At 48.1% G+C, this 24934-nt stretch overlaps 2 protein-coding genes across 4 annotated transcripts in view; one reads left to right on the top strand and one right to left on the bottom strand.

Moving 5' to 3' along the window:
• GAPVD1 (GTPase activating protein and VPS9 domains 1) overlaps nucleotides 1–19027 on the bottom strand; it is a 29488-nt gene extending 10461 nt beyond the window's left edge. The window contains exons 1-16 of one of the 3 annotated variants that reach the window (XM_056505266.1): nucleotides 18961–19012; nucleotides 18791–18839; nucleotides 11729–11943; nucleotides 10534–11377; nucleotides 9280–9366; nucleotides 8016–8150; nucleotides 7720–7909; nucleotides 5794–5954; nucleotides 4963–5029; nucleotides 4027–4152; nucleotides 3018–3191; nucleotides 2577–2717; nucleotides 1843–1977; nucleotides 1150–1269; nucleotides 642–719; nucleotides 146–519 (exon numbers count right to left, since the gene is read on the bottom strand). In XM_056505266.1, the coding sequence (XP_056361241.1) occupies nucleotides 146–519; nucleotides 642–719; nucleotides 1150–1269; nucleotides 1843–1977; nucleotides 2577–2717; nucleotides 3018–3191; nucleotides 4027–4152; nucleotides 4963–5029; nucleotides 5794–5954; nucleotides 7720–7909; nucleotides 8016–8150; nucleotides 9280–9366; nucleotides 10534–11377; nucleotides 11729–11913 (2817 nt within the window). In that variant the 5' untranslated portion in view covers nucleotides 11914–11943; nucleotides 18791–18839; nucleotides 18961–19012. The other 2 variants (XM_056505265.1, XM_056505267.1) reach the window with 2 other exon arrangements.
• A 529-nt stretch (nucleotides 19028–19556) lies between these two features.
• On the top strand, nucleotides 19557–23712 carry HSPA5 (heat shock protein family A (Hsp70) member 5). Its single transcript, XM_056505268.1, has 9 exons — nucleotides 19557–19801; nucleotides 20009–20147; nucleotides 20352–20583; nucleotides 20815–20952; nucleotides 21231–21343; nucleotides 21422–21812; nucleotides 22082–22319; nucleotides 22512–22679; nucleotides 22837–23712. Exons 2-9 carry the CDS (start codon nucleotides 20032–20034, stop codon nucleotides 23394–23396), a joined length of 1956 nt encoding a protein of 651 aa, XP_056361243.1. The 5' UTR covers nucleotides 19557–19801; nucleotides 20009–20031; the 3' UTR covers nucleotides 23397–23712.
• The last annotated feature ends 1222 nt before the right edge of the window (nucleotides 23713–24934 follow it).

The following is a 24934-nucleotide window of genomic DNA, read 5'->3' on the forward strand; positions in this document are numbered from 1 at the left end:
CAGCTTTATCTTATGAAACATTATTGGCCACATTTAAAGGGTAACAGAAGTGTGTTAAAGACATTTAATTCCAACTTTCTGGCATTATATGTGCAGTTAAAGAGGGCATGAGAGACAAAAATAAAGTGCTGAAGAGAAGCCTCACCTCTCCCCTGGAGGAGTCCTTGCTGGGAGATGAAGATGAGGACTGAGAGGCGGCCGCCAGCGCCGCTGCCCCGGGGCTGCTGGAGGCCGTGGGCAGCTCCCTCTCCTCGTTGCCAGCACGTCTGTTCCAGCCAGGATCGCTCATGGGCCTCCTGACCGAGGACACAATGTCTGAGCTCCTGCTGCGCACCAGCCTCTCCGGGTAGGAGTGTCTCTGCTTGAAGGCTTCCAGGTCCGTGGGAATCAAAGCGTGGGACCCAAAGCTTGGCAGTCGGGCCTCGTTACCTCCCACGGCTCCTTCCAGGATGGGAGGGTCTGGAGGTGGATGAGAGGGTCTTGCATAGTGCACTTTAGGCCTTACTACAGCTGACACACCTGTGGTCACAAGCAGAAAAGAAGCCACACGTTTCTTTTAATATTATTCCAAATTACCTGGTACTAACATAGAAGCACCAAAAATGCCTGTTTTTAAAACAAAGTTAATCTTCATAACTCACCCTCATTTGAGGACAGAGGGTCAAATAATGCAAGCAAAGAATCTGTCTGAGAAGGAGGAGATGTCAACTGACTGGCTCCTGAAATACAGAGAGAACAAAGTTAGTGCTGTACCAAAACTGCCTCCAACATGAGAAACACGGGAAAAACAGACTGCAGCAACAAGAGTTTACAAAACTTATACTGCAAAGTATTTGCAAAGATACTCCTGTATGGAAAGATCTCTGTAGTACACTGAAATTATCAAAGAATTACATCACAAAAAATGGGGAATTCTTGAGGAGCAGCCCAGTTCCAAAATACAAGAGGACAATCAATGTAATCAAACTGAATTAGGGAACTTTGATCTAGTACTGCAAAGCACTGGAGCCTCTTTGTTAAACAAATACAGTACTGAAAAATAAGGAAAATATTAAACTTAGTCACCTTGAAACTGGGGAGAAATTGTAAAATTTAAGGATTCCATAAATATCACTTGTGTTTATCAGAGATTCCAGATAAGTAACTTACCATGGGCTGTTTCATCCATGTCAGGACTTGTTACAGAATCCTTTCCTCCAAAGTCAGAGCTACATTCAGACCTGAGATCCTCAATCTTGTTAGGAATATCTTCAGATGTTGCACTAATACCTTACACATAATAAAAGAAGAATCTGTAATAATCTTTCAAAGAACAAGGAAGCAAAATCCTGAGGCTGTTAAAATGTTTGGTGGACAGTGAGTAATCAAGTTCCAACTCACAGTAGCACCTACAGACACTATGGATTTCTATACTCATAAAGTAATAGTTTATTTCTGTTCTACATCTCCAAAAGTGTTACCATAGCCATGAATACACTCTGACAAGGGGCATTAGAAAGACACTCCACTCTTACATACTTTGCAGAAAAAGAACTTGTGAAGAAGTTGTGATAATAAAATAAAATAAAATAAAATAAAATAAAATAAAATAAAATAAAAAGTTTGAAGTTTCTTCCAAAGCAACATCCCTCTGCTAACCACTGTTATTGCAGCACAGAGCATACACCTCTCTGCTGCCTTTTCATTTCTTCTGTGAGGTGAACAAAGAACCATTGCTTTAAAAACTCCAGAATGAGTGCAGGAAGTTACTTTATGAGTGAAGTGCTGGATAAAGAAGCACGTGCAGCACTGTGGGTGCTGAGCATGCTGTGACAGAGCACACTGCAGAGCCAGAGCACACACCTGACACCACGCTCAGGCCGGGGGTGCTGGGCCGGGAGCTGACCTCCCTCACATCCGTGTCATCAGATGTGCTCCCCAGCCCAGAGCAGCTCTCCAGCTCCTGCAGCCTCTCCTCCTGTTTTAAATCTGGAGCCTCTACAAAAGGGAGACAATGGAGAGCAGAGAGAGAAAGTATCATTACTCAATGCCATGCTCCCTAAACATTCACAGCAGAAGGAAGGAGTGATTTAGTGTATCAAGTTTTAAGGCAATTCAACCACTTCAGCAAGAGTTTTCTTGTATCCTTTGGTACAGAAGGCAGGAGCCTGCACAGACAGCAATGCTCCGTCTGCACAGGCATGCTAAGGAGTGTTTACTGGTTTAATTGTTGTATTTCTTAGACAACAGGATACAGTCACATCTTCACTAACCAAAGTAAACCGTGGTCCTGGATAGCTCCTACCACAGGGAAGGAAAGCAAGCACAAGTTTGCTTTGCAAACCCTTCTCTTCCCTTTCAGATCTTAAGAATGTCTTAAGTAACAGAAATCTCTCCCAATGCTTTCCATCTTCTTTCTGTCTAGGAGCATTTTGTCCTTTTAATCCTGGAAGTATTCACAAAAACTAACTTAACCCTAGGACAGTAATTTCTTGAAGAATGAGGAAGAGGAAAGAGGCCGCTGTTTTGAATTCTATGCCTCTGGAAGAGTCTTAGAATCATGCTAAAGAAATAAGCAAAAACTGCCCAATTCTGACCTGAATCACTTGGTAATACTTCCACACTCCACGCCTCACTTGTGGTTTCTGATATGGTTGAACCTGTGCAGGGATCAAGCAACACGGATCCTGAACCTGGCAAACACAGCAAGCTGCCTAGCATGTTCTCTGCAGCTGCACCTGCAAAAGTAAAGCCGGAGCATATGGCTAGAGCTGGGCTTGGGCAGTCAGCTCTAGAGAGAAAAGTAAGAACACATCTTAAGTGTCCTTAATAAAGCAATCAGGAAACACAATGTTGAAAAGAAACGAGTAACTAAGTACAGTCCAGGTCATGCACACAAAAATCCTCCTAGAGCAAATCTCCAGTTGAATCCATGGAAATGCCCCTGTTGAGGAAGGGAGGAGGAGGAGGAAGAGGGGGAAGGCTCTGCACCTCAGGCTCCAGAGCAGCACAGGCCCTGCCCAGAGCACACCCGTTACCTGCAATCTCCTGCAGCCGGTCCTCGTCGATGTTGGGGTCGAAGTCACTTCCCAAGACATCTGTGCTCCAGGTTTCACTCACAGTTTCTGAAATATCTCTGTCATCAGTCAAACCCATCATGTCACGGATTTCAAACTTACGGAGCTTGTCATCCAGGTTATCCTGAGTGGTGGCTGTGGAAAAATAAACAGCTCTTGGTTTTCTGAAAGGCTCCTCCAACTACTTCAGATTGAAAACCTGTAAGAATACAGTAGGGAAAAAAAAATCCCAAACAAACAATCCCCTAATTCTGTAAGGCAGTGGATTAAAGGAAGGCCTGTAAAGCACTATTACACCATTCAGGAAATGCTGCCTGAAAACACATTCGAGACATAAGAGGCAAAATCCGGAAGTATACATGGTAATCTATCAATTAAATTGACAGAAAAAATAAATGAAATGTAGTGCTACAAAGACACTGATACAATCCCTTTAGAGGAACAGGATCACAGAAAAGCTGAGGCCTCCAGGGGTCATTCCAGCCCAAACCCCCTGCCCTGGTCATCATCATGTCCAGTCATATTTTGAGTATCTCCAGGCTGAAGACACCACAGACACCAGGCAAACTGTTGAGTGCTTGACAAATGAACATCAAACAGAAAATCACCCAGATACTTCCAGACTACTCCAGTCCTGATCACCCTATTCCTGAAGGGAAGAGCTTGATATCAAGCAAAACTTTACAGGCAGTTTCCTATAAAGGACTTCAGTCTCTAAATTCCAGGTGATTTCCTTTTCCTAACAGCAAAGAATATTTCTATTTCCTGACAGCAAAGAATATTTCTTGGAGGAGGGGGCGAAAAAACCCAAACCAAACCAAAACCACAAATAAATACGAGAGCAATCGCACAAGGAACATTTCTACATTTTTTCCCTTGAATTAGTCAATTTAGCAACCTCTTTCCTCAAAGACTTTGGCTTTAGCATCTACAGCAGCTCAGGCACTGGTGGGAGGGAACGGGCACCTGCCTTGCTCGTGCTCCAGCAGCTGCAGAGCCTCCACGCCGTTGCTGCCCGAGGGGCCCGCGCCCAGCTCCGACACCGACTCCCCCTCCAGATCCAGAGAGGACACAGAGTTGGAGCGATTGGAAGGGCCTGCAAAAACACATTTCACTTTAAAACTAATTCAGGTAACAGTTCCTAAGCACACAGCATTAACAAATCAGGATACAAAACCTCACTAGAAAAATTACAAGAAATGAAGTACCAGTTCCAACACAAAATATTGAATCTCATCATTACTGTACTTAGCTGCAACTTAAAAGCTAATAAAATCTTTGTCTTTATTTGCTCACGAATTTGTTTTATATTGAGGAGACAGAGAGCAAAAATTAAGTTATGGAAGTTATACAAAATAATGCAATAGTGATGTGTTTGAACCTCTTCCATCCCACAGACATCTGTGCTTTGTTATGTCTGAGGTTCATACAAAGGAGTTGTGCAGAAACTGTTCTGAGACACGTAACAGCTAATTAGAACATGATGAAAAGTAAGTCTGAGAAGTCCAAGCTTAGAGCTAAGTTAGATTACCTTAATAATTAGTACTACACTTAAGTTTCAAAAAAACCCCAAAAACCCGTCTATTTTCTCTTTCTAAACGCACTTAGTCGTTTTCTTCCAAATTCTCAGACTCAGTTATGCCTTTGTAGGTCAAAATTTAGCTCCAGGCTGTATTCTCTGAACAACTAAGAAAGAAGACAGACTCTCAGAGTGAAACAGCACAGCCTCCAAAACAGCAAAGACTGATGCTGTATTTAACACACCTTCCTTTTGCAGTTAAGGGGAAAAAAAACCAAAACAACAGAGCAACAAAACTTCTTCAAGACTTAAGCAGCCCTTCACCTTCAGATATTCCTTCCAGATTATCACTGCAGAGGGAAAAGCGCAAGGTTTTATCAGGTTTACCATGGAGTTTGCTCTCGTCGATGGGGACATCTCCCTGCCCGCCATCTGCAAGCTGCATATTTAACACCTGCAGGGTGGGAGGAAGAAACAAAACTTTATTAAAATCATCTCTTTTTCAGAGAATTAAACAGCAAATAAATCATTGGAGGTGTGGTTTTGTATTGTTAATGGAACAATCAAATTTCTAACATTCTGTTTGAAAAAGGGCAGCAACCTCCCACGTCAGAGCCCGGGGGGAATGCAAAGAACCACCCCATGGGCATCAGGAATGTCCTGATAATAACAGAGCCATAGCTCCCTCATCATCCCAGAGCAGTGCAGCACAGAGGAGAAAATCCCAACCACCAGGCAGGGAGCAAAGCTGGGAGCAGCAGCTGTGCTACGGCTGGAGAAAGAAAAGGCTGGAACACCAGCCCTGCCCTAGGAGCAGTCTGCAGGCACTGATGGCACTGTGAGCTCAGCTCTGCCTCACAGAACCTGGGCTGTGCCTTTCATGAGCTGCCAAAAGCATCAGGATCAGAACTCCAGTTCTGCCACTCACCCGTGTCCCTAGCTCCACAGGACATGGCATGCAGAGACACAGCAGTTTCTTAATGCCCAGAAACAAGAGCCCAAGTTTGCTCTTTAGCTTCTTCAGTGAAGGAAAAAACCCACCTAACAAAGGCCACTTCGGAAGCTACAACCCCCAAGCTCGGTAACACAGAGTAAGGATTTTAATTTCCATTCCAGATTTATTATCAAAACTCAGCTTTGCAACCTCACTGCTATGCTATTAGAGAAGACAGAGGCTGCATGGTTCAAAATATCTGAAATGTCACTGATTCTGGATACCTCATTTTCTGACATCATTCCTGGAGTAATCTGTGGACCTGTCCCCAAAGAAATCACCAGCACTTCTTCTGGCTGAACTTCTGGAATAGTCTCCTGGGAGGATCCTTCATGATCTCCATGCTGGTCCATTAGCATGTTTGATCTACTTCTGCTTCGAGTGGCTAAGAAAACATTTTAAAATATCCACATTAGAAAGCTTTTCCTCCTTGTTTAAGGAGGGAAAAAAAGACAATACAATGGAAATACAGAAGTGTAATGTTTTAATTAGCAACACATACTAAATAAATTTTCAAAATCAAACTTTTGAGAGATGGAACTGGTGTTTAAACTCGAGTACTGCCGTGTGAAGAAGGAAACTTTCAACACAAAAGTCGAGAAGCAGGAAAACAAGGTACACTGTGACTTGTTTGCCTACAGCAATTCAGCCTATTCCAATCACAGAAAGACCTTTTATACACTCTATGAGAAAAATTAAGTTTGTTACTAACAAAAGGTCCAGGTTTCTGTGGTTTAAAACTCTAATTAATTTGTTTAAAGGCTTTTTCTACTAAGAAGTAGGAAATCTTATTCTAAGAGGTGTCTCAAACCCAGACACACAATACAACATCAGGTGGTTTATTCTGATTACTTTGCCACTCTTAAGTCCTCTTTTCAACTCAGATTCCCACATTTGGCTCCACGGAAGTTAAAACACCCACATAAAATTAAGGTTTCTAAGAATGGCAGCATGACACCAATTACTCCTTTATTTTGACCCAAAGAAAAAAAGGCAAGTGTGCAGAAATTGCAGCCAAATTCTGATTATCACACTGAGGGTTTTTAAAACCCACATATACACATAGTGAGATCACATACTGCAGAAATCTGCAGAGGGAACTGATTGCCAGGGTGGCCCAAAGGCATGCTGAGCTATGGGACATGAGTCAAAGTTTCATAGAAGAATGGAAAGAGGGCATTACCCACCAAAAGGGGTTACTAGAGTTATGTGAGCTGACAGATTGGTAGCAGAGGGATCCCAGGCAGTAATCGCTGCCAACTGCTGTCCTGGAGTTCGAAAGCATTAAAATGAAACAAAAGAAACAAAAACTTTGAGCAAAAACTATTTTATACCATAAAATAAATGCTGTAAAGTGCCACTGCTTTAGAGGTATAAGACCAGAACTGTTCAGAAGCAGAGTTAAACCAACATGAGACAGGTTTGTGTTGGGGGTAGGTTTTTGGGGTTTTTCTGCCATTTATTGAACATTTTCATCCTTTTACACACCAACACCAAATATCTCAAACAAAAATATCCCACGTGGTCATATTCACACAAATATACACTGAAGAAGAGTACCATGCTTCCTATTTTAAAATAAAGTATTATTAATACAAAAAAATCTAGACTCATAAATCCTATTGAAAAAACAAAACCCGACCAAGCTAAAATTGCGTTCCAGAATAGTGACAGTAGGAATTAGAGCAGGCAAGGAATGGAGAAAGGACAATCCTTCTGTTCTCAGCACATACTCTGAAAGTGCTGCTCCTGCTTGTTCACCTTCCTGTCCATTTGTTCTCTAACAAAAATGTTAAAATTACTTTATCCCACTACTTCCACCTTACTACTTTCCTAAGCCATTTTCTCTCTAGATCTGTTCCCCACCTTCAAACCTTTCCTTTATTATCACTGCCAACTACCACCATATTATGACTACCAGCCACTCCAGCAATTTTCTCCAGTTCAGGCTGGAGTGATGAAGGTCATCCACCACACTTGCATTAGACACTAAGGAAGTTACCTGGTTTTCTATGCTAAAGAAAATTCTTCACCATCTACACAGAGAAAGTAGGAGCTGAAGGTGTAGGTGAAGAGTAACCCCAGAAAAACTGGCACAGAAATGCCCAAGGTGTCAGAAATCCTGCAGGAACTCCGCTCGCTCTCCTTACCTATGGGCAGGCGATTTTTTTTGTTAGCTGGAGTAGTTGCAGGAGAAAGCTGGGGGGTGTTATATGGAGTCATCTCAAGGCTGCTGCTTTTCCCTGGCTTGTTCTGGGGTAAATTTGCCAGCAAGTTTTCCAAAGCCATCCGATCTTCCTTAAGCTGATCACTTGACATCACATTCCGCATGAAGCCAACCTAAACAGGGACAATAGCTCTGGTAAGAGCTGCAGAGCACAGCAGCCCGGGTGGGCACACCAGGGCACAGGCTGGCACTGCCCTGTGCAGGAGCAGGGGGCATTACCAGGGCAGTGAGCTGGCTGTAGGTCATGTACACCACGGTGCGGCTCAGCCCCTCCAGCAGGTTCACGGCCGACATCGGCGGCGTCTCCACCGCGCGCCCGTCGATCACCACGTCCAGGAAAGCAGCAACACAGCTCTGAGAGGGGACACAGACAGGGGAATGAGACACCACTCCCTAGAGCCTGGGAAGAAACCTACAGCAGGAGTTATGTAGTTTACAGAATAATTTAAGTTTCGCTTCCTACTTCTAAAATCTTAGGATAAAATGGCAGATATTTTAAGGTCACAGAAGAGCAAGCAAGGAAAGTGTGCAGTTACTTTTAGCACTTCCTTCGTTCCTTTCCTGCATTCTAAAGTGTTACTTACTTAAGTGTCCTCTTAAAATTTAAGGGGGAAAAAACAATGGCAATAAACTGGCCCTTCCTGAAGAATCTGCTGAGCACAGACGGAAAATGAAACAAGGAAGCAACAACAATATCACTTTCTAATGTGAGTGAAAATGTTACTTGTACAATAAATGTGTAGCTTTGTGTGGTGACTGTAACAACTAGAATTACCATGAGCTGGAAGAATACAAGGTTACCACGGATACTAACAGGTTTTTAAACACTTAACGATCTATCAAATATCATCAGCTTCTCTGTTGCTCTGATGAAGGTAACTGCTCTATGGCTATGGATGATTCATACTAACAGGAAAAGCTGAACTAAAAAAGCAAAATTATGCAAAAATAAAGAGAAGTTACTTGCACTAACAAAATACTTGGTGTTAAAACAGACATTATAGTAAAGCTGTCTTCAGATCAAAGTGTTTTGCTAGGTGCAGCTGAAAAACCAGTGGCAGTAACTCAGTATTTCACAGAATCACAGACTGCTTTGGGTTGGAAGAACCTTAAAGACCATCCAGTGCCAACCTCCTGTCATGGGCAGGGACACTTTCCACTAGACCAGGTTATTCCAAGCCCTGTTCAACCTGGCCTTGAACACTTACCATGCTCAGTTGAAAATACCATTTCATTTAATTTTTTAAAAATATTTTCTTTTAAGCAGTATTAGGTCAGAATAGAAGCAAGAATCCCCAAACCTTAATTCTAGTACTCAAGACTTTTTTTTTCCCAGCTTTGTGCAGGATTTAATCTGCTTTTCATTACATGTAACTTGGAAATGAAACACTTAGTAAGTCCTTTGCAAAATCTGAGAAAGGAGGCTGCAGAAGGAAGATGATGTATTCACCCAGTCTTGGATCTTTTCAGCCTGGATTCTTACTTTGTCAAATTTAGCGAGGTTGCTCTTCGTACGTGGATCTCCCTCCTCAGAGCCTGTCATTGCCAGCTGCTGCAGAAGTCTCCCAACCTGAAATTTAAAAGAAGTACACACAATAAGCCTTTCAAACCATGATGGACCTGATTATAAAAAAAATTCAAAAAAACCTCCTCCATTCTAAATCCTTTTTCATTTAATACTCCAAGGAATACTTCTGATTGAGTGGACAGAGATTTGTGCTTGCTTTCAAGAAAGGAAAAAATGCAAGAAGCTTTAGGAAAAAAAAGCAGTCATTGCCTTTAACAAGAAAATGTGCACACACAGTAGGCTGTGAGCATCCATACTTCCCCCTCCCAGAAACAAAGCATGTTTTGTTTTTGCAACACGTCAGAATTGAGAGTTGAATCTAGGTCATCTAAACCTAGAGATTTTCAAAGGCTGCATATATTTCACTAAGGAAAAATAGCAGGAGGGCTAGCCCTCATTTCAGAGCACATATCCCTTATTCATCTCCAACTGCAAAACAAGCCTCAATTTAAAGAGTTGCCAACTGCTCTGCTACAGCACGTGAGCAGTGACACAGGAGAGGCTTGCTGCTGGATTTTAGAGAAACACTGAGCAAAACTCACCAGCATGACTGCACTGTGAGAATCACTCCCTGCCCACTTTGGAAACAACAGTAAAAAGCAGGTTTTGTTTCTCTTGTGGAGGAACATCCTCAGTCAGACAAGTGTTGACAAGACCTTCAGATGACTCCTCTATGTAATATCATTAAATTGTCCAAGTGTTTGCATAATGACAAAAACTGGTCATGAGGGCTGGGGAATGCTCCAAGTAGAGCATTGGGCATTAGTGCCAGACAACAAGGGGTTTTCAGCAAAGTATTTCATTATTTTTTGCAATACCTGGTATAATATTTAGCATTAGCAAGAACAGCACAACATTATTTTTCCAGAATTCGTTTTACAGTCACTTTTATGCCTCAGTGTCTGTCCCTTAAAACAGCTTTTATAAAGGATATTTGCAACTCTCCAAAAGGATACAGGAATACATGCTGTCAATTTTTTCAAGTCAGTATTTTAAGCAAACAGATAAACTTTGGAGCCTGCCTTTTCAGCAACAATTAAATATTTTGTTAGCATCCATTTTCTAAGTAGGAGAGACAGTACCTTCACTTTTACTGCAGCAGCACCACTTCTAGAGGGAAGAAAAATACCATTTATATATATTTTAAGACTGCCTTACTGTGAATCATACCTGCATCAGATTAAATCTCGCCACTTCATTGATAGGAGCATCAGAGATGATGCCATACTGCTCGGGGTTGACGATGGCAGGGCAGATGAAGCAGGCCAGGAGCAGATCTGTGCACATGGCTCTGACCTCACCAACCTCCAGCCTGTCCACGCACGACAGCGTTTTGTACATCTGTGATACAATCCACCTCAAGCTGTGAGGAAAACAGTACGTGTTCTGTTTGAGATAGCCAATGAATTTGTTGACCAAGGTCACCAGCTTGGCCTCGTTGGAATCAACCATCTCTTGGACTCTCTGCTTGAACTTTTCTGTGCCTTTCTCTCCAAACAGCTTTTCCTGCTGTACTGGGGAGAATCTCTCAATTAACTTGTTTGCATCAGTTTCCAGGTGGTCTTCATCTTCAACCAGAAGCTGCATAATTGGCTCATGTAAGGTTGCAGTAAGGAAAAGTTTTGCAGAGAAGAGTCCTTCAGAGAAAAGCTTGAACAAGATGCTGAAGGCGCAGGTGCCTCGTCTCAGCAGCCGCCTGGGGTTGTCGCTTTCCTTCAGCTCAAACTCAATCAGGTACCGCAGCACCTGCAGCAGGTAACTCTCGTCCTCCTGCATGATGCAGTTGCCATAAATGGAGGTGAAGACTGTGTGAATGACACTCTGGGTGTTGTCCTGGTTGAGCTTCTCTCCAGCAACCAGGCAGGATGCAATAAGCCTGGGGTTCTCCCTCAGTCTGTTCAGGAATTCTCCATAAGCAGTCTCCTGGAACCCCAGCTGCTTGTATCCATCCACAAACTGTGTGTCCTCCAAGATTTTTGCGTGCTGGCAACATTCAGCAGGAGAAGCTTCAGCACTTAAAAAAAAACCATTGAAACAGTTTAAGTAACTCTTAAGTAAACAAACTTGTTAAGAGATGCAATGTGATCTATCTATTAACCAGGCTGCCATAGACGAAAAAAGTCTTTCCCAGAGAGTTATTACAAATTATTTGCAAATTCTGGAGAGTTGGTTCTCATGGACAGAAGCGAAACAAACAAAGGTATTCTTAAAAAAATGCTTAAATGTCCAATGAGTAACTTTTGGTGTAAGATTCCCTAGCTGAGGTTTGGTTTACAACCTCACTATTTTTATGACCAGCACAGCAAAGGCCTCCAGAGCCCGAGGAGCCCCCTGAGTGCCGGCAGCTGGGGCAGGCTGGCGGTACCTGGTGATGATGAGCCTGTCGAGGTTGATGCGCTGCTGCTTGGAGATCCAGGCCGTGCGGTACAGCCGCTCCGCCGTCTTCAGCACGTCGGCGTTGAGCCGCTGGATCAGCTGCTTCTCCGAGGTGACGTACAGCCGCTCCTGCTTCAGGTGGTGTGCCAGCGTGTGGATGTCCAGCTTCACCATGGTGGGCAGCGAGCGGGCAGCACAGCAGCCCTGCACACAGAGAGCAGCTGGGGTCAGCACAGCACAGCACCCCTGCACACAGAGAGCAGCTGGGGTCAGCACAGCACAGCACCCCTGCACACAGAGAGCAGCTGGGGTCAGCACAGCACAGCACAGCACCCCTGCACACAGAGAGCACAGCTGGGGTCAGCACAGCACAGCACAGCTGGGGTCAGCACAGCACCCCTGCACACAGAGAGCACAGCTGGGGTCAGCACAGCACAGCACAGCTGGGGTCAGCACAGCACAGCACAGCACCCCTGCACACAGAGAGCACAGCTGGGGTCAGCACAGCACAGCACCCCTGCACACAGAGAGCAGCTGGGGTCAGCACAGCACAGCACAGCTGGGGTCAGCACAGCACCCCTGCACACAGAGAGCAGCTGGGGTCAGCACAGCACAGCACAGCTGGGGTCAGCACAACACCCCTGCACACAGAGAGCACAGCTGGGGTCAGCACAGCACAACACCCCTGCACACAGAGAGCACAGCTGGGGTCAGCACAGCACCCCTGCACACAGAGAGCACAGCTGGGGTCAGCACAGCACAGCACAGCACCCCTGCACACAGAGAGCAGCTGGGGTCAGCACAGCACTGCTGACACACACAGCACCCCTGGCACACACAGCACAGCTGGGGTCAGCACAGCACAGCACCCCTGGCACACAGAGAGCACAGCTGGGGTCAGCAAAGCACACCCCTGGCACACACAGCACACCCCTGGCACACACAGCACAGCTAGGGTCAGCACAGCACCCCCGGCACACACAGCACAGCACAGCACCCCTGGCACACAGAGCAGCTCAGCCCCAGCACAGAGGGAACGAGTCCTGCCTGCCCCACAGGTGGCCAGCAGGGCAGGGAACGCTGCTGTGCCCCTCCCCACATCCCCATCTCCCCCCAGTCACTCTCCCCTAATGCAAAGCTTCCTGAGTGCCAGCTCCACTCTGTGTCACACGTCAGGGACACTGGCACAGAAGCAGGTGGCACTCTCAGCTCGCTCTGGTGAGCAGGAACAGGAGCACAGCCCTGCCACAGCCCCTGAGCACACCTTGGGTACACGAGGTGGGAACCTGGCCTTTACCTGGGGACATGTGGCCCTTGCTACAGCTCAGGTGACACAAGTTCAGGGAGATGAAGACCAGCCCCCATTCCCACTCACTGTCTGGGAAACTCCTCCATCCTAAAGCCCAGCCACACAACCCAGCACTACCCAACTGCTGGAATCTCTGGCCTGTGACCTCTGTCACCCATGCACCAGAAGCATCAAGCTCCCAATGCTGTTCTTTTCTGCTAAAAAAACCCCCAATACTACTAGTTAAGAAAAAACCCATCAAACTACAAACCAAGGAGTATCAACACCCAGATAAGGCAGTAGTCGGAAATAAGTTTAGAGACTTTGCTCAATAGTAGAATTCATTCAGAAAAAAATTCCTCAAATATTTCAATTCAGAAGAATATTTATTTGGGCCATGATCCAAAACTGTTCTTTTATAGAGAGAAAAACTGAAACAACCATAGGCTTTCATAGCACATCAGGGACTAAAATCTACACAAACTACTATTCTGTATGGATGTAAGATAAATTTTAACTTCACAACTACAAAACATCTCAGCAGAGTACTGCACCAAACAAGACATGTTCCAGGAAGAAATTAATCTAAAAATTACCTTTTGTGGAAGAAAAAACCCCATCAAGTGCATTAGCACTGGCAAAGGAAGGGGTACAATCATGTATATCATGAAATTAAATGATGGTTAACTGCTTTATGCCCTCCCCACCACAACTACACAGCCACACCAGCTAATTTGGGAAGGACAAGGGTTTGATACAGATATGATCTGTACAGATCATAATATCCCTGTCATGTGTATCAGTAATGGAGATGCCAGAGGGCTCTTGTGAAGAGCCCTTCAAAGCAATACTACAGCCAAAATAAAAACTTACTTCCCACAACCTGCAGTGACTCTGGACAAGCCCTGCTTCACAAACCCATTTAGACCATGCTTGAGAAACTACAAATAATGTGCTAGAATATCACGTGCTGGCCCAGTGCTCTCCCCTGCTAGTGTTTTAAAGATCTGTATTTCACTGTTCAGCAGAGCAAGAGGTGATCCTCACTGAAGAATACAGATTAGCTCCCTAATTAGGCACAGGTTTCCCATTTGTTGGGTTTTTCAGCCTGACAACCAGGTGCACTGACAACCATCACTGCTCCTTGTGTAATTAAGTCTTTTCATCTATAGTTTTAACCTCTCAACCAGAAGCCAGGCAGACGTGAACAGAGAAGCTGTCACAATGCATTAAAAAATGGCAATTTCATTACTCCTGAAGGTTTAAAGGCCATTCCTAGTAAACACAGGAAACTGGGTATAAAGCTCCTTAAAAGAAACCCCAAACTCAAAAAGACCCCAAACCAAACTCAGCAACCCTAACCAGAGGCTACAGCTGATGCATCCAAAAATGAGATTACGACAGGAACTTGAAGGATGTGCTAATTCAGACATTTTTAACTAGGACAGTCTCAGAGAAATGATTAGAAGAAGAAACATTGCTGTTACTGCCAAAGTTCTTTCTGAAACAAATAACAACTTCTTGCAACAAATTTATTTTTAGTCTCAGAATTTAAGAGCTTGCAGAAAAAAAACAACCCAGCAGTAAATTTGCTACTGCCTGCAAACACAGTAGTAACTAGTTTTTAGGCTGTGAGCTACTGCTACCAGCCAAGAAAAAGAAGTTGAATCCATAAAAACACACTGCAGAGCTGCCTCCTGCCTTTTCAGAGCTTCCCACTGCAGGGCTGTGCTCAAAAGCTGCTCATACTTGATCAAACCTGAGCAGTTTTAGAGGGCATTTTCCACTTTCAGGTGTCAATCTACAGTCTCTACTTTCCTGGACAGAAAGTCAGTCCAGGTGGATCTCTTGCTTGGGGAGTTTGGGAAGGAAGGGGAGACCCCATGGAGTACCCCTATGAACAGCCTGCTGCCTCTGCCTACAGATCTATGCCTTTGTTTTGCCAGATTCCAAAACAAGTCTCTATTTTTGTGTCACTGGTTACAAACCCATTTAAGAGTAGAGAAGCTGATTAAACAGCTCCTGAAGTGTTTCCTACACTTACAAGTGATGTCTCTCAGTTTCACTCAGGGTCTTTCTCTGGGTTTTTTTCATTAGAGAAGATGTTTCCAGCATCAGGGATGGGTAAAGCTCCCTAAGAAGCCTCTGAGGAAGATGCTCTGCTCCTTCCCCCTCTGCCCATGAGTCAGACCAAGCACCAAAAGCCCCATCAGCAAAAGAGACAACAGTGTCCTGCAAACAAGAGACTTTTTGTGGTAAGGTATGATCATCAAAACAGCAGTTACATCTCTGGTAACCTTTTCTGGAGCTAGGAACAATGAAAAAAGAAGAAATACTCAAATTCAATATACTAAGTTAATATTCAGGAAGCAAACAAGACTCCCCCACAGTCCAGAGTCATGTTACACATGCATTAATCCACCTCTCCAGCAAAAAGGGGTCAGACTCCTGTATTGTACCATTTGTGGTGCCACCTGAAAAAAACTGACAGCAGAAACCTCACCCCTACTTGGAAAGTGAGGTGACCACCCAACAGAAGAACAACTTGGGCACCTCCTCATGAAGAGCATCTCAGCCCTTCCACAGACACTGAGGCCCTGGGAAGCTGTGGGAAGTTGCCAACTGCTGTGCATTCTGATTTTTTTCTTTTAAACTAATTGCCTCTCTGAACTCCAGGCCCAAAACAAGGCTCCAAAGAGCACCCTTAGCTGCATCTGTGCTGCTAAATATACTGGTCCTGTGACTACCTGATAACATCCCATCAGTTGGCCACTACCCACGTGTGTGTCTTCTCTGCCTCTGCTGCAGAACACCAGAAATAACGAAAGCAAGAGGGGAATTGATCCAGAACTGAGCCACAGCAGGTTACTGTGCACCACTGCTTTGTCAAGAACTGTGAAAATCCACAGGATTTTCCTGTCAATCCACAGGAAGACAATGGCATGACAGCAGCTTTCACCCTATTTCACCCTATTTCAAAGAAGTGGGATCAGCAGCTTCCCCGGCTTGGTAACCTCCATAAAAATCCAAGTGGCTTGACTGCAAGGATTGTTGCTGAGAGGCAGCTCTGTGGAGAGGAACACCTCATCATTGCCTTCCACCAGTTTTTAAATGAAGTATTCTGAAGCCACACATGCACAGCAAGCAAGAGCACAAACACCTCTGTCTTCACCTCTGGCAGACACCTGAGAACACCAGAGATGTAAAACAGCAGTTTAACCCACTTCAGCAAGGCTCAGTGAAGAAAACCCAAAAAACCCAGTTAGGCAAGATGCACATACTATTCCTCTCTTCAGATACTGGTATTACCAACACAGCTTGTCCTGAAAGAAGAAACTATTGTACCACTAACACACCTACCTGACACTCACTGCTCCTCCCCAAAATCTCTTCCCTTTGCAACAGTACAAAAAGACAGTGGCTGTATGCTCTGACCAGGCTCCACAAGGGTCAGTCTGCAGCACTTGGTCACAGCCATTCAGTGACACAGAACAGCTCCAGAGCAGAGCCTCTGCTGTTCCAGAACCTGGTTTGTCTGACTACCTTATCAGCTGCTCATAAACAAAAAGGTGCTGGTAATTATCCAACAACCTGGTTTATGACTACCATGCACATGCCTGGAATAGCAGATATCTGTACACAGCTGTATAAAGGAGATATTTTAGGATATTTAGATATCCAACAGCCTGCTGTGGCTGAAGGAACAACAGACATTTAAGATTGTGCTGTGTGCAGATTACTTTTCAATCTTGAAATTTTGTGTTGATATGAAAACATTTCCATTTTCTGTCGGTTATTTCAAGACTACTCAGGAACCTACAAGTAACTGTGACACAGCAAGAGCAGCTTAGCTCAACAACTCAAACAATTTCCCTTCATGATGCTCCACATATCAACAACAAAGACTGCATGACCTGACAGCATCCGAGATGCCTTGCCCTGCTGGCAGCACACATTTGTTCAGAACCCAAGGCAGTCTATCCTTTCATGAACACAGGATTGCTTCCCACTCTTAAAGGTCCTGGAAAACATGACGTTGAATTTTCAGGTGCTGAACTCCACCTTGCTAAGTCTGTGGGTTTGTTCAGTGACATACAAGAACAAGCCACATCTCTGTTGCACATTTCTGTGATTCAGTTGACAGAAAAGAGATTAAATAAAGTGGTGAATACTGCTGGTACACCAGATCCTCCTTCCTCCTCCTGTGTTTCCTGCTCAAGGTTACTTGCTCCTCCTGAGTCTCACTATGCAAGACTCAACTTCCAGAGCAAGTTTGGGCACATCTAAGGTAGGCAGGGCAGGGCAAGGCAAAGTCACTCCATCCTGCTGAAAAATAACTCCTAAGCAAACCTGAATGGCTCCTAAGCTAACTCAGCCCTGATGAACCTCTTTCCTCAATATTATTTATAGTAGACTCTCACAAGCCTTATTTCTCTACACAAGCCTTATTCAACCCTTATTTCTTTACACAAGCTAACTGCCTGTCTCCCATAGTTGAGCTAAAAGAGCTCTTTTTGCAGTAGGATGGCTTACCACGACCTAGGGTTCACTGCTGAGCCCTCATGTTACAACACCCACCAGCTCCAACACACTGTCATTTGTGTGTCATTTGTGCGACACACAAAATGCAGGTCCACTGTCTAATTGACATTAATAAGGAACTCATCCCTCACGTTTGTTTCTGCCCAGAGGCTGCTCTCAGCCAGCCATGGACATATTGTCCATCTACCTGCAAGGAGCACCTTGTTTCTCATGCCCCATAATAAACTCATCAGCAAAGCTCAGCATCAGCTGGCTACTAAAATTATCTATTATGACATTGTCATGTTGCATAAAATCAACAAAAGCACATAATCAGGCTAAAATCTATTCCAGTTGCTTGTGATGCTAGAAAATGGAGCTAGTTCCCTGTAGGTGATGGTCACACTAACAAACTTTTAGTCAGAACAAGTGCAGAACTTGAAGCTGCTCAAACAGACAAAACCAACCTGTTCCCAGCCTGTTTTCCTGAGAGCAGCTCCCTTCTGATCCACCAGGAAGGGCAGCTGTTACTGAGGAGAGTGTATTCTCCATGATCTGACAAATCTCACATCAAAACCCCTGTGTGGAACATCTTAAATATTTTGGAACCCTCCTCGGCAGCAGCAGTTGAAAAGTGTTTCACGAAGCCGCCATCCTGCTGCTTTTACAGAGGATTTCACATTTCACATACTGCCCGTGCCACTTCCCCTCCATTCTCTTCAAATTGCAGCTTCTACTTGTGAGTCAACTGCATCGGCCACCAAAATAGCACTTTACCTATCAGTAAGAGTAGTGTCACATGCTCGCTCCGAGAGCTCCATCCCAACAGCTCTCAGGAGCGCGGTATCATGACTTTGCAAGAAAAAAAACCTGGTACTGCCTGGATCGAGTTCTGCAGCGTTAGGGGGTCTGTGAGTAACCGAAAAGGGAAGTCACCGCACTCGTCAAGTTTCAAGTTTTAAACCTGCACGACACAAAAGCCATGAAGGAGACGCGGCAGCGAGCGGCTCCCGGAGGCGCGAGGGCCCCGCTGCCAAGGGCTCCCAATTTGCGAATGTCCCCGCGCGGGGAGCCCGGTGCCCGGTGCCCGGAGCCGGGGCGGGCTGGGCTGGGCTGGGCAGGGCAGGGGGAGAAGGGCACGGCCGAACCCCCAGCAACCCGCACCAACAACTTCTGCCGCCGCCCCCGCGCCGCTTCCCCCGCCTCCCGGGCGCCCTATCGCGATAAACCCACCCGACATACCCTGCTCGGCTCCGTCTCTCCTCGGCTGCCCGCCTTCCCTCTCGCTTCCCTGCAAAAACCAAAGGGTTTTGTCAGGCCCCGGGCCTTCCTCCTCCTCCTCCCACCGCTCCCTCCTCCTCCTCCTCGGGGAGGAAGCCGAGCGCTGTCGCGGGATACGAGCGTGTCCCTACCCGGCCAGCGCCCCGGCGGCTCCCGCTGCGGCCCGGGCGGGCGCGGCACTGCGCAGGCGGCCGCGGCGCTCCTGGGACTTGTAGTCCCGGGGCCGGCGGCGGGAGCGGGGCCGGGAGAGGCGGAGCGGGCGAGGGCCGGCACCGGGCGGAGCCGGGGCCGCTCTCGGAGCTGCGCTCCGCCGTCAGCCCTCGCTCCGCCCGGCCCCGGCTTGTGCATGCGGGGCTTGGTGTCGCGACATGGCGGGACCTCGCGACCTCCTGGTGGGACGGGTCCCGGTGTCGCCTCAGGGCGCTGGGCACACACGTGTCACCTCATCCCCGGCGGGGGAGGGACGGGGCTCTGCCCGGAGACCCCGCATGGCCCGGCCATGATGCCGGGCGGCTGCAACCTGTCCGCACCTCCCTCCCGCTGTGCCCCGGTACCGGCCGTACCCCCGGTGCCCCCGGGAGCAGCGGCGACCCCCCTCCACAGGCGGGTTATTCCCCCCCGGGCCGGTAACCATGGAAACTTCCAGAAGTGCCCCCCCCCCCCCCCACCCCGCGGCCTTGGTCCCGCCCAGCCAATGGGGACGCTCCGCTTGGCTCACGCTTCTCTGTGGCCGCGGCCGGCGGGTGGAACCAATGGGGCGGCGCGAGGGGGGCGCGCCGGGCACGGCGGAGCGGTCGCGCGGCTCTCGCCAATCGCGGGAGGCCAGCTTGGTAGCCGCCGGCCAATGGAGAGGCTCCAGCGAGGGCGCGGCAGCCAATGGAGAGGCTCCACGAAGAGGTAACGGAGGGTATAAAAGGGCGGGCGGCGCGGCCTGGCGGATCAGCGGCGATCGGGGCGCGGCGTTCCTGCACGGTGAGGGCCGGGCGCGATAAGGGCCGCGCGGGGCTGGGCCGGTGAGGGGGGGATGGCGGTTGAGGTCATGGGAGGATCAGCTGGGGACGGGGGTCGTTCCGCGAGGCGGGGGCCGGGCGCGGTGAGGGTGGTTGCGGCGCGGGGAGGGGTGAGGTGGGGCGGCCACGCACGTGGCGCCTCCGTTGTGTAACCGGCGGCTCTCGGTAGGTGGGCGCAGGTGAGCGGTCGGTATGAGGCTTCTGCTGCTGACGCTGCTGGCGCTGGGCGCCGTCTGGGCGGACGACGAGGAGAAGAAGGAGGACGTGGGCACGGTGGTGGGCATCGACCTGGGCACCACCTACTCCTGGTGCGTGGGGCAGGGCACGGGGGGACGGCCGGGCGGAGGGGCAGGGCTTGGGCCCCTTTCTGGGAGGCAGGGCCTGGGGGCCCACGGGAGGCGCGGGGAAGCGGCTGCGGGGCCCGGGAGGGCGCAGGGAGGAGCAGAAGGGGAGGTGGGGGGGATTTGTGCGGGCCGCGGCCCCGCCTGACCGTTCGCTCCCCCCAACCCCAGCGTGGGCGTCTTCAAGAACGGGCGCGTGGAAATCATCGCCAATGACCAGGGGAACCGCATCACACCGTCCTATGTGGCCTTCACCCCCGAGGGGGAGCGCCTGATTGGGGATGCTGCCAAGAACCAGCTCACATCCAACCCGGAGAACACCGTGTTTGATGCCAAGCGGCTCATCGGCCGCACTTGGAACGACCCCTCCGTGCAGCAGGACATCAAGTACCTGCCCTTCAAGGTGGGCCCCGAGTTCACAGATGGGGGACTGGATGAGAGGAAATGCAGTTCTGGTCAGAAGGGCCATCTGCTCACAGTGCTCCCCAGGAGGATTGGTATATAAACAACAGTTCCTGGTGTTAGCTGCACTCAAGTTATGCTTGTCATAGAGGTTTTGCTTGATGTTCCGAGAGAGGGAACCACAGGAAAGGGTTGGATAGTTGAATGGGACAGTATCCATTTTTCTTCTCAGGTGGTTGAGAAGAAAGCCAAGCCCCATATTCAGGTCGATGTTGGAGGAGGACAGACAAAAACTTTTGCTCCTGAAGAAATTTCTGCAATGGTCCTGACAAAGATGAAGGAAACAGCAGAGGCTTACTTGGGGAAGAAAGTAAGTGCATGGAAAACACTGGTAATAACTTGGATTAGCAGCTTTAGGAAATGGGAGGAAGGGTAGGCTGAGTCAGGACTGACCTTGCCATCCCAAACCACAGTCAGTGCTGCAGGCCCCTTCAGCAGCCCTGTTCAATGGGCTAAGGTGCTGCTGCTGGGTCTTCATCTCTAAAGATGGGCTGCCTGTTCCCAGCACTGCTCAGAGTGGCTGGTACAACTTACAGATCGTTTTTTCTGTCATTTCTGTAACGAGGCTGTTCCTCCCTCCCTGCCCAGGTGACCCACGCTGTTGTCACAGTGCCAGCCTATTTCAACGATGCGCAGCGCCAGGCCACCAAGGACGCCGGCACCATTGCAGGGCTCAACGTGATGCGGATCATCAACGAGCCGTGAGTACCTCGCCCCGTCCTGCCCCAGGGCAGCTCTGGGCTGGCACCCCCAGCTCTGACAGACTGTTCCCTGTACAGGACAGCTGCTGCCATTGCTTATGGACTGGACAAGAGAGAAGGAGAGAAGAACATCCTTGTATTTGACCTGGGTGGTGGAACTTTTGATGTGTCCCTCCTCACGATTGACAACGGAGTCTTTGAAGTTGTGGCTACTAATGGTGACACTCACCTGGGTGGAGAAGACTTTGACCAGCGTGTTATGGAGCACTTCATCAAGCTGTACAAGAAGAAAACTGGCAAAGATGTTAGGAAGGACAACAGAGCTGTGCAGAAGCTGAGGCGGGAGGTGGAGAAGGCCAAGCGAGCTTTGTCATCTCAGCACCAGGCCAGGATTGAAATAGAGTCCTTCTTTGAAGGGGAAGATTTTTCAGAGACACTCACTCGAGCCAAGTTTGAGGAGCTGAACATGGTAAGTTTAGAAAGGTAAAGTTACACAGCCTCAGCTCTGCACTGGGACTTGGGAATGTGCAGCATCTCATGCTGTGACATTGCACTTTGGAGTATAAATAACTCTGTGTAAGCAGGCAGCTGTTGCCTGCCAGGGAGCTGGGCCTTGCTGAGGCTGTGCCTCAGATTGGCATCTCTGTTCCATAGTGGTTGTACTTTGTACCCCTAGGGCTGCACAATGGGGCATGCTGGGAATACAGTCTCACAGTCCTTGGGTTTTTGTCTTTGCAGGACCTGTTCCGTTCCACTATGAAGCCTGTTCAGAAAGTTCTGGAAGACTCGGACCTGAAGAAGTCTGATATTGATGAGATTGTCCTGGTGGGTGGATCAACTCGCATCCCCAAAATCCAGCAGCTCGTTAAAGAGTTCTTCAATGGGAAGGAGCCTTCTCGTGGCATTAACCCAGATGAGGCTGTGGCCTACGGCGCAGCTGTCCAGGCTGGGGTGCTCTCTGGGGACCAGGATACAGGTAACTACACCTTCACTGCCACCTAAGAGAGTTCACTCAACAGTGGATGTTGGGCACTGACAAGCAAATGCAGACACACTTGGATCTTTTCCAGTCCTTGGAGTTCTGTGCCCCTGAGGCATCGGGATCCTGTCTGCAGTGTTGTGTTTTGTGTGGAAGTTGTTTCACAGTCTTGGCTTTGATCTGTTCCAGGTGATTTGGTGTTGCTCGATGTCTGTCCCCTGACTCTTGGCATTGAGACTGTTGGAGGTGTCATGACCAAGCTGATCCCAAGAAACACTGTTGTTCCCACAAAGAAGTCTCAGATCTTCTCCACAGCCTCTGACAACCAGCCAACTGTGACCATCAAGGTCTATGAAGGTGGGTGTCACCTCTGGTGTCCTATGTGACAGCTGGAATCTGCTGTAGGGTTTTCACTCTTGTTCTCTATTGCCACAAAGCCTGTAGATACTTAGTTCATGGAACTGTGTCACTTAGGGTTTGGGAAAGAAAGTAACTCTGTCTCTGTTTCTGGCAGGTGAGCGTCCCCTCACCAAGGACAACCATCTCCTGGGCACCTTCGATCTCACGGGAATCCCTCCTGCCCCCCGCGGTGTGCCCCAGATCGAGGTCACCTTTGAGATCGATGTGAACGGGATCCTGCGCGTCACGGCCGAGGACAAGGGCACCGGCAACAAGAACAAGATCACCATCACCAACGACCAGAACCGCCTGACGCCAGAGGAGATCGAGAGGATGGTGAACGATGCCGAGAAGTTCGCCGAGGAAGACAAGAAGCTGAAGGAGCGCATCGATGCCCGCAATGAGCTGGAAAGCTACGCCTATTCCCTAAAGAATCAGATTGGGGACAAGGAGAAGCTGGGTGGGAAGCTGTCCTCTGAGGACAAGGAAACAATAGAGAAAGCAGTGGAGGAAAAGATTGAGTGGCTGGAAAGCCATCAGGATGGGGACATAGAAGATTTCAAAGCACAAAAGAAGGAGCTGGAGGAGGTGGTTCAGCCCATTGTTAGCAAGCTGTACGGCAGTGCTGGTCCCCCGCCCGGTGAGGAGGAGGCAGCAGAGAAGGATGAGTTGTAGATACCGGCGTCTCCGAATGTGGTGTGTGTATATATTGGACTCAGGAACACTTGTTTAAAATATTGAACTCTTTAATTTGGAATGTAACTTTGAATCTTCACTCGTGAGTGGAGCTGGAACCGCTAGCCCGACGTGGCTGTATCCTGCTTTTCGTTAGCAGTTGCTCGATGTCTGGGGAGGGGAGTGGGGTGGGAGTGTAAATGTGGGTGTAGAAGTATTGGCAGTGGAACATTCTATTTAACAACTTGGTCATGTGAACTTAGTGTAGAGCTTTTCTACCTGGAGTGACCACAATAAATTTGTTATTTACACTGGACTCTGTTCTAGTTCTGTGATTTCCATTACCCAGCTCCAGTCAACATCTGGATTGACCCTAAAGAAGGATGGAGTGCAGCTCACCCCCTCCAGGTCACCTTTCATGGGCTTATGGAGAGTGGGAGGTTTGAAAGCAGGAGCTGGGCCTGTGTTGCCTTGGAGTGAGCTTGAGACTCAGTTTCTGAAGGGAGCAGGTGGACTTATACCTCTCTGCAGTTTTACAACAGATCCTGATAAGGAAGGGGGGATTAAGCCTGAGTAACTGCTCAAGGGGCAGCTTTTATTGATCTGGGAGAGAAAGGTTATCCAGCAGAACCCAATGCCTAAAGTAGTGGTGGTGCCCAGCAGTGAGGGAGGAGTTTGGCTTATTTTTGTTTTTCTGCAGTATTAAAACTTCAGAGCTTTAATAAAGTCTCATGAAACAGACCAGTTTTCTGAAGACTGAAAAGTAGTTTATACCTAATAAAGGTTCCAAAAAAAAGAAGCCTTATTGAAATTTGGTCTCTTTATTTAACTGATCCTTATCCAATCCATAGGATTAGTTAAGTCCAGAATGACCTTGTCTGCTGCCAGCTCCAGCAGTGCCTTGAAGCACCCTTGCCCTGTTCCCTGGGCTGGGGCTGCAGCAGGGCCATGTTCAGGCAGAGCCCTTGTCCCCCAGGGGTGTCAGCACCGTGCCAGCTGCCCAAGGGTAAGGATGTGCTTAAGGGACAGAATTAACCCCACAGGAGGAGGCTGCTGCTGTGGGACACTACTCAATGAGGGTGACCAGGCAGTCCCTGTGTATCTGCCCCTGTGTGTCCATCCCCCCAAACACGAACAGCAGATGGACAAAGGTGTCTTCAGCACAGCCCTCAGCCAGGCCCTGCTGGAGGGGCTCGGCTCTGACACCTGCTGACAGAGGTGGCTCTGTCCCAGCTGGGGTCTCTCCTGTGTCCCTGTGTGCCCCAGCCTGCCAGGGAATGACACACATGGCATGGTCCAGCCTCCCGCTGGGCAAAGGAGATTCAAACTGCAGGAGTGTCCATTGCTGCCTTCCTGCAGGGCAAAGATACAGTCACAGCTTTAACCACCACACACCAGACAGCAACACCATTAATTAAAACAGTTTTGAGCATTCAATCCTGCAGTGGTGTAACTCCAGGGGGAAGCCCAGGACCTGAGCAGGTAATGTGCTCCCCAGCTGCCTGGCATCAAACCTGGCACCCCTGAGAGCAGCTCCC

The sequence above is a fragment of the Oenanthe melanoleuca genome, chromosome 17 (genome assembly GCF_029582105.1).
Source record: "Oenanthe melanoleuca isolate GR-GAL-2019-014 chromosome 17, OMel1.0, whole genome shotgun sequence".
NCBI lineage: Eukaryota > Metazoa > Chordata > Aves > Passeriformes > Muscicapidae > Oenanthe > Oenanthe melanoleuca.